The sequence below is a fragment of the Pseudoliparis swirei genome, chromosome 22 (genome assembly GCF_029220125.1).
Source record: "Pseudoliparis swirei isolate HS2019 ecotype Mariana Trench chromosome 22, NWPU_hadal_v1, whole genome shotgun sequence".
Classification (NCBI taxonomy): domain Eukaryota; kingdom Metazoa; phylum Chordata; class Actinopteri; order Perciformes; family Liparidae; genus Pseudoliparis; species Pseudoliparis swirei.
In genome coordinates, this window is record NC_079409.1 from 22,602,755 (window position 1) to 22,616,171 (window position 13,417).

At 46.0% G+C, this 13,417-nt stretch overlaps 1 protein-coding gene across 1 annotated transcript in view; it reads left to right on the forward strand.

The window, feature by feature from the left end:
* mroh1 (maestro heat-like repeat family member 1) overlaps nucleotides 1-13,417 on the forward strand; it is a 31,307-nt gene that overhangs the window by 13,791 nt on the left and 4,099 nt on the right. The window contains exons 14-31 of the mRNA XM_056444797.1: nucleotides 65-209; nucleotides 332-372; nucleotides 763-904; nucleotides 1,393-1,445; nucleotides 1,632-1,739; nucleotides 2,396-2,515; nucleotides 2,618-2,740; nucleotides 3,439-3,637; nucleotides 8,375-8,487; nucleotides 8,915-9,067; nucleotides 9,172-9,228; nucleotides 9,397-9,494; nucleotides 9,573-9,738; nucleotides 10,876-11,081; nucleotides 11,135-11,272; nucleotides 12,033-12,147; nucleotides 13,062-13,208; nucleotides 13,278-13,344. Coding sequence (XP_056300772.1) covers nucleotides 65-209; nucleotides 332-372; nucleotides 763-904; nucleotides 1,393-1,445; nucleotides 1,632-1,739; nucleotides 2,396-2,515; nucleotides 2,618-2,740; nucleotides 3,439-3,637; nucleotides 8,375-8,487; nucleotides 8,915-9,067; nucleotides 9,172-9,228; nucleotides 9,397-9,494; nucleotides 9,573-9,738; nucleotides 10,876-11,081; nucleotides 11,135-11,272; nucleotides 12,033-12,147; nucleotides 13,062-13,208; nucleotides 13,278-13,344 — 2,191 coding nt within the window. The remainder of the gene's footprint in view (nucleotides 1-64; nucleotides 210-331; nucleotides 373-762; nucleotides 905-1,392; nucleotides 1,446-1,631; nucleotides 1,740-2,395; nucleotides 2,516-2,617; nucleotides 2,741-3,438; nucleotides 3,638-8,374; nucleotides 8,488-8,914; nucleotides 9,068-9,171; nucleotides 9,229-9,396; nucleotides 9,495-9,572; nucleotides 9,739-10,875; nucleotides 11,082-11,134; nucleotides 11,273-12,032; nucleotides 12,148-13,061; nucleotides 13,209-13,277; nucleotides 13,345-13,417) is intronic.

A 13,417-nucleotide genomic window follows, 5' to 3' on the forward strand; every position in this document is an offset into this window, starting at 1 on the left:
CCCCAAGATCATTGTACCTGCCGGTGGGGGGGGAGTTGACATGTGTGTGTTGTGTGGTTTGCAGGTGCTTTGGCCCAAGCTGCTGTACTTCCTGACGCCTTCCCAGTTCAACAACGCCACCGCTCCTCTGTGTAAGAGTCTGATCGTTCTGGGCAACAAGAAGAAGACGAGCCAGGAGCCCAGCTTCAACATAGACTTTGCACAGGAAGGTAGGAGGAACGTCTGCTGACCCGGTGCAGTGTGAAAAATTACTGATTAACCACATTTTCTAATTTCCTTTTTTAAATTCTGTGATCTATTCCAAGCTAACTGTGTCTTATATCTCCTCCAGTCAATCTGCCCTCCCCTCAATTACTCTTGGTCCGACTGCTGGTGAGTAAATCCAAGTCTTTACCAACATTCTTAAACTCGCGTTCTTTTAAGAGTTTAAAACAAAGCTCACTGAACATCCAGTTAAACGACCAGCTGGAGGAACGGATCGTTTTTGATGGATTTCGGCGTCTGGTTTAAATAAATTATTTGTCGTGCCAAAGAAATAAATCCTGTCGAGTCTGATTTTCCTTTTTTTTTATGCTTCAGGCACAATCTGTTACTTTATACTTATGATATTGACTTTTAGAGCTCCTCTTACTGTTTCCTCAACACGGATGATTCATGGAAGGAGTTACGAAAGAGGTGCAGTTTACTAGCTTAGAAGTGAGAAGCGTTGGTAGTTCACATCCCTGGCTTGTGTACATTGGTTCATGCCCCTCTGTGTCCCAGTTGAATGCCGCGTTCCCGTTCAGCTGCAGAGGTCATGGAGCTCCGTCCCTCTCGCTCCTTCAAATCCTGAGCGTCAACATCCACCCCAAAACGGAGGCGCTGTGGGAGAAGGAGATCCCTCCTCTGCTGTCCGTGCTAGAGGGTATGGAAATATCGTGAACAGTAAAGTAATAGCTGTAGAGCACAGGTGTCAAACACAAGGCCCGCGGGCCGAATCCGGCTTTATGTGGCCCCTGGTGGCTTTAAAGACACGTGATCACCTTTTCTTAAAGAAATTGAAGAAAAATATCCCGTGCTTTTATTTTGAAGGTTTAAGATTAAATGGATTTATGTTGTAATGTTAGAGACATTTCCTTTCTACACGCAAATAAACAATAACCAAATGCAAAGAGTTATCTAACAATATGTTCGAGGAGTTTAAAAAGTGTTTCCGGCCCTTTAAGAGGGCGGCCATGATGCTGATTTGGCCCACGGTGAACATGAGTTTGACACCCCTGGTGTAGAGGATGCTCTGATCCGCTGTCAACTTGAGTCTGGACTACTTCATGTTCCCTTCATTCCTTATTCACGGTAGTTTTCCTCCTTTTTAGAGTGTAGACGTCTGACTGTTGTTGTTGTTGTTGTTTCCAGGGTCAACGACTGAGAGCCTGGATAAGAAGCAGTGGGATGAAAAGTTGCTGAAGGTGTGTTTGTTTACGGTTTTTGGGAATGTTATCGCATTCCAACACAATGTGCCCCTGTTTTACATTTGAATAAAACCTAAATGTGGGGTAGTGGACGTTTGCTTATTTTGAGCTCGTATTTGATAATTCCCATTCATTGATTTAATTGTTGGTGTTGATGTGTTAACGAGATGAAATCGCCCCCAGCTCTTATCCGACACCCTGACGACTGTCGATGATGACAAGTGGGCGTGCCAGTTGTCAGCCGAGGCAACAAGATACCTCTCCACGTACAACAACGCCTTAGAGGAGAAAGTAAGTGCTTCAACCAATCGGGAGCGACCTGCTCCGTCACCACCGACGGTCCCGTGACTTTAATGGACGGACAGTGTCGTCTTTGTCGGGTTTCCCCCGCGGCCTAATCCAGAGCCTCAACGAGCTGACGGCGTTTAAGTGGTCGTCGTCCGTTGGGTCACATGACCTCCTCAAGCAGAGCCGTGCCTCCTCATTACTGTCTATTGGTGCCAAAGGGGGGGTGGGCGGGGTAGATACGTTTACGCGCGTTATGTAAAAAACATTTGACAAATCTTCAGACGTAACTTTCTGCTAACTGGTCATGAGACCCTAAGCGGCCGATCACACCAGACGTGACTCTCAAAAACGCGTCGCTAGCGAACCCATTGTTTTCCTACGGTACGGCGCCGTTCAAATACCGCGCGGCGTGTATTTTAGGTGCGCATAAAAGTTAAAATATCCTCAACTTTAACATTTTAGCGCCGGTTGCACCCGCAGGCCGCTCCGCAGGTTTTTGCCGAGGCGTTTCCGAAGCGGCCCGGTGTGATCGGCCCCTAAGAGGCTCTCGGGGCCCAATGAGGGGAGCCAACCAGTAGGTTGAGAACCCTTGACGAGGAACACGGCCCTCAATACGCTGGAGTGCAGATAGTGGATAATAAGCATGTTCCTCTCTCTAGAGTTTCCTGTATCGATGTATAGGAACGACTCTGCAGCGGTGTTGCAACAAGGAGCTGGTGAAGAAGCAGCTGCAGGAAATCCTCCTCGCGGCGCGGCACAGCGACGCCGTCGAGAGAGAGGTACCGCCACACGCCACGTGACCGTAAACGGAGACGGTCTCTCGATGATCGGTTGTGTCCCCCGGTGGCGGCTCTAACCGGTCCGTCTCCTGGCTCCATCAGGGCGTGGCGCTGGCCGTCGGGCTGTGTGCCAACAGCCACCTCGAGGCCACGCTGGCCAAGCTGGAGGAGTTCGGCAAGTCGGACGCCTTCAAGAAGTCGCCGAGCATCTTCAACCTGCTCAAGGTACCTGGGACTTGAATGTTTACTATGGAGCAGAGGTAGCCAACGCGGTGGTCGCCCGCAGGGACCACGCGAGTCGCCTGCAAGGCATGTTCTATCATAAAACGGCCATAGTCTCCGGGCACTAGGACCTGGGGGAGGCTGCTGCGCTGGCTTTCTCATGCTGCAGTCTCTCTCAAAGAGAGCCAGGGTCACAGCCAATGACTTGAGCTCACAGTAAATGATGCACAGAGTGACCTGTAGGTCCAGGTAGTTACAGAATGTCAGTAGTTGTTAACTTTTTCCATTGAATGGAATATTTACACTGAACTAGTTCATCTTTATCTCAGTGATAAAGTCCAAATGAGCATAAAATATCACGATGACCCTGGAATTCTGCCTCTAACAGGACATCCAGGGCTTTAAAAACAATAGCACCGCTCTGTTGTTCTTAAAATGTTTATGACTGAACGTGTTTTCATGTTCTTAATGTTGGTCAGAACAATCAACAGACCGTATCGTTATAAAAGCTCCAGGCTTCATCAAACCACGTGGACGTCGAGTGGCGGCTCATTATTAAAAGGTGATTTATGCAAAGTAGTTTTTCGGGAAGTTTACATCAAACAAGTTGCCCTTTGCATTATTTTGCACCTTTGAAGTCTCTCTAAGTCAAAAAGGTTGGCGAGCCCCGCTCTCTGTGTTTAAAGCCTTCCTCTCCTCAGGAGCGTAACGACGTGGAGGTCGAGAAGGTCAAGAGCACGCTGATCTTGTGTTACGGTCAAGTGGCCTTCAACGCGCCTCCGGAGAAGATTCTGACCCGCATGGACCAGGACGTCCTGCGCTGCATCAGTAAACACTTCAACACCAAGGTGAGGGAAGGAGCACGGCGCTTTACAGGAGGAAGGCGAAGGGGAGCCGCTTGTTTATAAAGAGGAAGAGGGCTCATTGTCACCAACGTGTTCCAGTTGGACTGTGGTGTGTGATCTCGTCCCGCTCGGTACTCGTCTCCGGCGAGAGGCCACGCCTCTTTCATGCATGTCCTTGAGAGGAATGGACCCTCTGATGGCCGTGCGCCACGGGGCTCCGTTGAAGCCGGTTCTGACCCGTGTGACTGGAGGGGGGAGGAGTTGTGGTGAACATGTTGCGTCACACCTATTGGGATGCTTCCTGCTTGGTTGAGTCATATGGATGCTCATGTTTCACTCTTTAAAGGCCTTTAGTTTGAAAGGATGCTCATGTTTTACTCTTTAAAGGCCTTTAGTTTGAAAGGATGCTCATGTCTCACTCTTTAAAGGCCTTTTAGTTTGAAAGGATGCTCATGTTTCACTCTTTAAATACCTTTAGTTTGACAGGATGCTCATGTTTCACTCTTTAAAGGCCTTTAGTTTGAAAGGATGCTCATGTCTCACTCTTTAAAGGCCTTTTAGTTTGAAAGGATGCTCATGTCTCACTCTTTAAAGGCCTTTTAGTTTGAAAGGATGCTCATGTCTCACTCTTTAAAGGCCTTTTAGTTTGAAAGGATGCTCATGTCTCACTCTTTAAAGGCCTTTTAGTTTGAAAGGATGCTCATGTCTCACTCTTTAAAGGCCTTTTAGTTTGAAAGGATGCTCATGTTTCACTCTTTAAAGGCCTTTTAGTTTGAAAGGATGCTCATGTCTCACTCTTTAAATACCTTTAGTTTGAAAGGATGCTCAAGTTTCACTCTTTAAAGGCCTTTTAGTTTGAAAGGATGATCATGTCTCACTCTTTAAAGGCCTTTTAGTTTGAAAGGATGCTCATGTTTCACTCTTTAAAGGCCTTTTAGTTTGAAAGGATGCTCATGTTTCACTCTTTAAAGGCCTTTTAGTTTGAAAGGATGCTCATGTTTCACTCTTTAAAGGCCTTTAGTTTGAAAGGATGCTCATGTCTCACTCTTTAAAGGCCTTTAGTTTGAAAGGATGCTCATGTCTCACTCTTTAAAGGCCTTTTAGTTTGAAAGGATGCTCATGTCTCACTCTTTAAAGGCCTTTTAGTTTGAAAGGATGCTCATGTCTCACTCTTTAAAGGCCTTTTAGTTTGAAAGGATGCTCATGTCTCACTCTTTAAAGGCCTTTTAGTTTGAAAGGATGGTCATGTTTCACTCTTTAAAGGCCTTTAGTTTGAAAGGATGCTCATGTTTCACTCTTTAAAGGCCTTTAGTTTGAAAGGATGCTCATGTTTCACTCTTTAAAGGCCTTTAGTTTGAAAGGATGCTCATGTTTCACTCTTTAAAGGCCTTTAGTTTGACAGGATGCTCATGTTTCACTCTTTAAAGGCCTTTAGTTTGAAAGGATGCTCATGTCTCACTCTTTAAAGGCCTTTTAGTTTGAAAGGATGCTCATGTCTCACTCTTTAAAGGCCTTTTAGTTTGAAAGGATGCTCATGTCTCACTCTTTAAAGGCCTTTTAGTTTGAAAGGATGCTCATGTCTCACTCTTTAAAGGCCTTTTAGTTTGAAAGGATGCTCATGTTTCACTCTTTAAAGGCCTTTTAGTTTGAAAGGATGCTCATGTCTCACTCTTTAAAGGCCTTTTAGTTTGAAAGGATGCTCATGTTTCACTCTTTAAAGGCCTTTTAGTTTGAAAGGATGCTCAAGTTTCACTCTTTAAAGGCCTTTTAGTTTGAAAGGATGCTCATGTCTCACTCTTTAAAGGCCTTTTAGTTTGAAAGGATGCTCATGTCTCACTCTTTAAAGGCCTTTAGTTTGAAAGGATGCTCATGTTTCACTCTTTAAAGGCCTTTAGTTTGAAAGGATGCTCATGTTTCACTCTTTAAAGGCCTTTAGTTTGAAAGGATGCTCATGTCTCACTCTTTAAAGGCCTTTTAGTTTGAAAGGATGCTCATGTCTCACTCTTTAAAGGCCTTTTAGTTTGAAAGGATGCTCATGTTTCACTCTTTAAAGGCCTTTTAGTTTGAAAGGATGCTCATGTTTCACTCTTTAAAGGCCTTTAGTTTGAAAGGATGATCATGTCTCACTCTTTAAAGGCCTTTTAGTTTGAAAGGATGCTCATGTCTCACTCTTTAAAGGCCTTTTAGTTTGAAAGGATGCTCATGTTTCACTCTTTAAAGGCCTTTTAGTTTGAAAGGATGCTCATGTTTCACTCTTTAAAGGCCTTTAGTTTGAAAGGATGATCATGTCTCACTCTTTAAAGGCCTTTAGTTTGAAAGGATGCTCATTCAATTCAATTCAATTCAGTTTATTTGTATAGCCCAATTTCACAAATTACAAATTTGTCTCGGAGTACTTTACAATCTGTACACATAGACATCCCTGGCCCAAAACCTCACATCGGATCAGGAAAAACTCCCAAATAACCCTTCAGGGGGGAAAAAAAGGGAAGAAACCTGCAGGAGAGCAACAGAGGAGGATCCCTCTCCAGGATGGACAGATGCAATAGATGTAATGTGTACAGAAGGACAGATTTAGAGTTAAAATACATTCAATGAATATGACAGAGTGTATGAATAGTTCATAGTAGGCATATTCCACGATGGAGACCTCCACGATCCATCAGGCAGATGGCGGTGGGGAGGAGGAGTGGGCGGAGTCTCAACAGGACAGTGGCGTAGTCATGAGCAGGAATTCCACGACCCAGACGATCCATCAGGCAGATGGGATCTATGCCGTCTCATAGGGTCCGATGACCCATGAGACGTAAAGTCAAAGGACTTCCGGGAGAAAGCAGAGTTAGTAACGTGTGATTGAGAGATGAAATTCATCCTTAAGGAGAGAAAAAGAGGAGATAGGTACTCAGTGCATCCTAAACGTCCCCGGCAGCTATAAGCCTATAGCAGCATATCAAGGGGCTGGACCAGGGCAAACCTGATTCAGCCCTAACTATAACTCTGTCAAGAGGAAAGTCTTCAGTCTACTCTTAAACGAGGGGACTGTGTCTGCCTCCGGACTGAAATTGGAAGCTGGTTCCATAAAGAGGAGCTTGATAACTAAAGGCTCTGGCTCCCATTCTACTTTTAAGACTCTAGGAACTACAAGTAGTCCCGCATTTAGTGAGCGTAGCACTCTAGTGAGTCAATATGGCACGCCAAGCTCATTAAGATATGATGGAGCATCACCAATCAAGGCTTTGTAGGTTAAGAGAAGAATTTTAAAAGTGATTCTTGATTTTACTGGGAGCCAGTGCAGAGCAGCTAGTGCAGGAGTGATGTGATCTCTTTTCTTAGTTTTAGTGAGAACACGAGCTGCAGCATTCTGGATCAACTGGAGGACCTAAGAGATTTATTAGAGCAGCCTGCTAATAAGGAGTTGCAGTAATCCAGTCTCGAAAGTAACGCGTGAACCAATTTTCTGCATCTTTTGAGACAAGATGTGCCTGATTTTTGAAATATTACGTAGATGAAAGAATGCAGTCCTTGAGATTTGCTTACGTGGGAGTTAAAGGACAAGTCCCGATCAAAGATAACGCCAAGATTCTTTACAGTGGTGTTGGATGCCAGGGCAATGCCGTCTACAGAATCCACATCACCAGATAATTGATCTCTGAGGTGCTCAGGGCCGATTAAAATTACTTCGGTTTTGTCTGAGTTTAACATCAAGAAGTTGCAGGTCATCCATGTTTTTATGTCTTTAAGACATGCTTGAATTTTACAGAGTGTCTCACTCTTTAAAGGCCTTTTCGTTTGAAAGGATGCTCATGTCTCACTCTTTAAAGACCTTTTAGTTTGAAAGGATGCTCATGTCTCACTCTTTAAAGGCCTTTTCGTTTGAAAGGATGCTCATGTTTCACTCTTTAAAGGCCTTTTAGTTTGAAAGGATGCTCATGTTTTACTCTTTAAAGGCCTTTAGTTTGAAAGGATGCTCATGTTTCACTCTTTAAAGGCCTTTTAGTTTGAAAGGATGCTCATGTCTCACTCTTTAAAGGCCTTTTCGTTTGAAAGGATGCTCATGTCTCACTCTTTAAAGGCCTTTTAGTTTGAAAGGATGCTCATGTCTCACTCTTTAAAGGCCTTTTAGTTTGAAAGGATGCTCATGTCTCACTCTTTAAAGGCCTTTTAGTTTGAAAGGATGCTCATGTCTCACTCTTTGGCCTTTAGTTTTGGGTGCTCTGCCCTCAAAAACCGTTTTGGGGTGCTCAATTTTTCCCTTTTTAAAAACAGCCGGGTTGGTCGGGGAAAAAGGGAGGCGGGGGGGGGGGGGACAGACGCACCGTGCAGAGACTGGGGAACATGAGACGGAAAAAGCCGGGACAAGGGGGCCCGGCCCCACCGCCTTCCCACCCCCACAGTAGGAGAAGGACACAGAGACACACAGACACAGAGACACAAAGACACAGAGACACACAGAGTGAGACACAGAGACACACTGAGAGACACAGAGTGAGACACACAGAGACACAGAGACACAGAGACACAGACACAGAGACACATAGAGACACACAGAGACACAGAGACAGACAGAGACACACAGAGACAAAGACACTGACACACAGAGACACGCTGGAGGCAGCGGCTTGGTGGTTGCAATCACTTCATAGTTGTTGGTGCATTTCTCACTTGAGCTGCATAGTCCAGCTTTGACCTAAACATTTCAATGTTTGAATGAAAGTAAATGTTTTGACTCTGTGTGTGTGTGTGTGTGTCTCTGTGTGTGTGTGTGTGTGTGTGTGTGTGTGTGTGTGTGTAGGTTTCTGTCTGGACTATAAGGACGACGGTGTGGACAGTCTGCTGCCCCTCAAAGAGCGGCTGGAGAACCCGGACCATTCGGTTCTCTACAGGACCTGCTCCGACCTCACCAAGGTGCACGTCTTAAACAATGACGACATGATCTGACCCCTTTGTTTACCTGCACAGGTGGATTATTGTCCCCTCAATGACACTCAATGACACAGGCGTCAAACACAAGGCCCGCGGGCCGAATGCGGCCCACCACGTCATTTCATGCGGCCCCGGACGGCTTGAAAGACACACGATCGCCTTTATATCCTGTGCCTTTATTTTGAAGGTTTCAAATTAAATGGATTTGTGTTATAATATAAGAAAATGTACTTGTGTAGAATATTTCTACTCTCGAATAAACAATAATAAAATGCAAAGAAAGTTATCTAACATAGTCATACAATCCATGACCCCCTTTTTTAATGTTTATATGAAGTTGGTATGAACAGTTGTAGCTCGTACAGTAAAAGTGTGTGTGTGTGTGTGTGTGTGTGTGCGTGTGTGTCAGGTGATGAGTAAGCGCCTGCCTCAGGAGCAGCTGTCCACGCTGGTGTTCATGTTGTTGGAGGGTCTCGCCGACAGCCAGGCAAACTGCTGCAGAGCCTCGTCCGTCATCCTCAACACTCTGCTGAAGAACAGAGGGGGAGGACTGCACGAGCTGGTAACACACACACACACACACACACACACACACTCTCACGCAGCAGCTCTTTGTTGCATCTGCTGATAAATCTTGTGTAATACGACCCCTTGTCTGCGTGTCAGGTCCCAGAGATCCTGGAGGCGCTGCATGTGCGCCTGCAGAGCATCACGGAGGAGCAGGTATGAACAGCTCCTCTCTGTTATGCTAACGGAAGCTCCTCTCTGTTATGCTAACGGTGGTTTGAGTAATCTGCTCGTTGTGTAACTAGATCTTGTTAACCGTCTTTGAGCTGTACCCGCTTCACCTGTGACGAGTTCCACTGCAGCAGCTGTGTCACCTGTGTGCAGGTGAGGGTGGCCGTGGGGCAGACGGTGCTGATCCTGGCTTCTCAGCACCTGGAGACCGTCATCAAGGCGCTAGTGAACCAGCCACTTCCGTTTGACGGGTACCTTTACCGTTTCCTTCAGTTGTGAGGTTTATGTTGATATCAAGATGCTTGAATGTGGAGCGTCTGTGTCTCCAGCTGGACCAGCGAGATGTGGATGGCCCTGGGAGCCGACCCCGTCGTGGCCAATCGGATCTTCGAGATGGTGATCGAGAAGCTTCTCGTCATGGCGCCCTACGTCGACCAGAGGGAGTCGATGATCAGGGGAGGGACGAGGAAGGTGGCCACCTGCCAGCCGCTGGCTGTAAGTCAGACACTCAGACGTGTCACTCAGGACATCAAGTTAGCTCGTACTGTGGGGACTATAGGTAAGACAAGGCACATAGTGAACTCGAACGGGCACTCGGTGGAGCGCCTACCTTCGCATATCACAAGATTGGGCATTGAATTATGAACATTTTGGCATTGGTTGCATGCCAAGTGGATAGAAATTGACTATGGTTAAAAGAAGATTGTGACCTTTTCATGACCTTTGACCCGATCGATCCCAAAATCTAATCAAATGGTCCCCGAATAATAACCAATCATCCCACCAAATTTCATGCGATTCGGTTTAATACTTTTTGAGTTATGCAAATAACACGCATACAAATAAATAAATACACGGCGATCAAAACATTACCTTCCTCATTTTCAATGCGAAGGTAACTATAACTCATTGCAGACACTATATTACACTCTCGTTCTACCATACACGACATATTGTGTTGCAGTGTGGGGGAACACCTTCAAAAGCACCCGACAGCCATTCTGCATCATGCAAGAGAGAGCAGTGAGAATAGTGAACAATGTAGGATATCTAGAGCACAACAATGCACTGGACTGCATTTAGGGATTTAGTTGGGAGTAGGGATGGGTATCGTTTGTTTTTTCTCCGATACCGATGCTAAACCGGTATTTTAAAAATGATACTGGTTCCTAAGCGGTGCCTGAACCGATACTTGAAAAAAAAAAAATTCACAAATGACGTTTGACAACGACATTAAAAACCTCTTCGGCCAGATTCCCTGCAGACGCCGTTCTCATGGAGCACCGACAACACACAGATATCAGACTAGCCTGTAGCTCGTAGCTCGTAGCTAGCGCGAGCTACAGGCTAGCTTAAACATGGTTATAATGGCTAATTTATTATTTGTTGGCCTACTTTTATGAATGCAAGACTTCCAATCAACGTCGTATAGGTGTTCGGTACCCAACCCTAGTGGGAGTGGGTCACCCACACGTTGACAGCTACACAACCACTACACAATGAGTGTGGTTGCACACACAATGGATGAGAAGTGTAGGAATCCGCTTTAAGTCCTTTAGACGTCTGCACTGATCCTGCATCGTCAGCTGAGAGGATGATTCTCACGCGTGTTGTCGTTGTTGTTGTTTCCAGATGACGTGTGGTCTCAAAGAGCTGTTGTTAAACGGCAACAGCCAGGAGGCGGCGGTCGGCATGTTCCCTCAGCTCTTCTCCTGCCTCGCCGTCAGACTGGGAGCGAGTGTCGGGGTGTCGGCGCCGAGGGACGGCGGCACCAAACAGACGGCGTCCGTCCACGTGGCGGGGTGGGCGTCCTCTTGCTTCCGCACGAGCGGCACGTCGTCGGTGAGTTTCGCGCCCGGCGAACAACGTGGTGTCGTGGTTTGTGCTTCAGGGTGGCGGCCGACGCTCTCCGCATCCTGCTGGCGAGAGCCGAGCTGGACGAGGTGATGAAGAGGCTGGACGAGGACAAGGCCTGGGACGCGATGAAGGAGGCGGCGTCACACGCGACTGGAGTCACACTGCTGGCGAGGTGCGTGTACTACACTCGGCTGGACCGCTCAGTCAACCAGACGGTCACGGCACACACCACTGGGCAGAAGTTTGACAGTTTGGTGTTTTCCATGAAAACTCACACTTAATATTTATCAAATAAATATAAAATATATTCAAGACGTTGAGGTTATAAATAATGATTTTTATTGTAAATATTAATGTCGTTCTTCTTGTGGCTCAAAGGAAGGCCAGTTTAATAGCTTCTCTCAGCAGCATAACTGTTTTCAGCTGCGCTCACATAAAAAGGGTTAAAAGGGTTTTCTACCCCTCCGCTCGTCTTCTTCTAACCCCTAACCCTAACACAATGTACCACTAGAACACTGGAGATGGGCCTCTACACACCTCTGTAGAGACTTCATTACACACCAGAGAATAGTCACTACCACATTAACCATGTAGAGAGAGGATTTATGATTCATTTAATGTTATCATCATTGGAAAAAAACAGTGCTTTAAAAAATAAGGACATTTCTAAGTGACCCCTAACTTTTGAACGGTCGTCTATATGCTGGTTAAACATATTTCTGCTGAGCTGTGTATCAATATTGTTGTGATAAGTCACTTTTAAAACATTTAAATCCATTCTTTAAAGGGATATATTCGGAACATGATATAATAAAGTAAATCATCCATCCTATCCACGATAAAAATGTGACTCCTCCTCTGCTTTCTCTCTGAATCATGAACCCCCTCTTCACGTGAAGCCTGTGTATTTGAGTGTGTCGTCTTGTGTGCAGGGCGATGGCAAAGCATGCTGGTCCGCGGCTGCCCGCCATCGTGGAGTCTCTGTGCCCCTCCCTGAACAACATCTACGAGTGCCAGAGGATCACCGTCACCGCCTTCTTCTCTGAGGTGAAGGATTGCATCATCAGCTTGTTTTTTAACCCTCCTGTTGCCTTTGGGGTCAATTCGATCCCATTCGATGTTTAAAGTCTCAACATATATGATTGACATGTTTTTTGTTTCATATTCCACAACTTTTCCTTATTTAAAGACGACAACTGGTAAACATTAAATGAACATAATTACATTGTTCAATGTCCTGAACACACTCGTGCACATCGGTGTTCTTTGGGGTCGATTTGACCCCAGGCTGAAATATCAACATGTTATGGACTTATTTCATAGGTGTTGGTTGTTGTGGATGATATTGAGGTCACTATAACTATAACATGACATTTTAAAATCCTCAAAAAGCTTTTGGGCCGTAACACAAGCAGCAAACACAGATAGATGTACAAGTTTACACAGCGGCCTTCTACACACTATTTTATTTAACCCTCCTGTCGCCTTCGGGTCAATTTGACCCAATTCAATGTTTAATGTCGGTGTTCTTTCGGGAGTCAACAAACACTCACACTTAAACTTGGAAAACAATATTAATTCTAATAATTTTCTGGAGATTTTAATAGCTGGGGTCATATTGACCTCAAGAGTAAAATGTTAGTAAATATAAAGGTAACAGGAGGGTTAAACATTGAATCGGGTCAAATTGACCCGAAGGCAACACAAGGGTTAAGGACTATTTAGGTATCAACACACACACACACACATTACTAACCGGACACTTACACACGGGAACTAATCGGAATTAGAGTAATTTTCTGGAGGTTTAAATAGCTGCAACTGACCTGGAGGTAAAAGATGTTAGACCATGTGAAGGTCACGGGAGGTTAAACCCTTATTTAAGGGACGCGGCGTGTGAACACACGAGGTCACGGTATCTCGTCCTCTTTTATCGTCTCTCTCTCTCTCTCTCTCTCCAGCTCCTCAACCACCACGTGGTGACGGAGCTGATGCTGATCGACGTGCTGATGAACAACATGATGGAGAGGATCTCGGACCCCTGCTGCACCGTCCGCATGCTGGCGGTCCGCGGGCTGGGCAACATCGCCACGGGCTCCCCGGAGAAGGTGCGTCCTCCCGATGGACGAGCGTCACGCCGCCACCTCCTTCTCACCGTCGCTTCATTCTGCCACCAGGTGAACAAATACGCCAAGGAGCTGCTGGCAGCCATGAGCTCAGGCATGGAGGAGAAGGACGACCCAGGTAGGGAGACGGGGAACTCTTTTAATACGGTGGAGGCCAGTCGGACCCCTGGTGGTTCCTAAAGGTCACGACC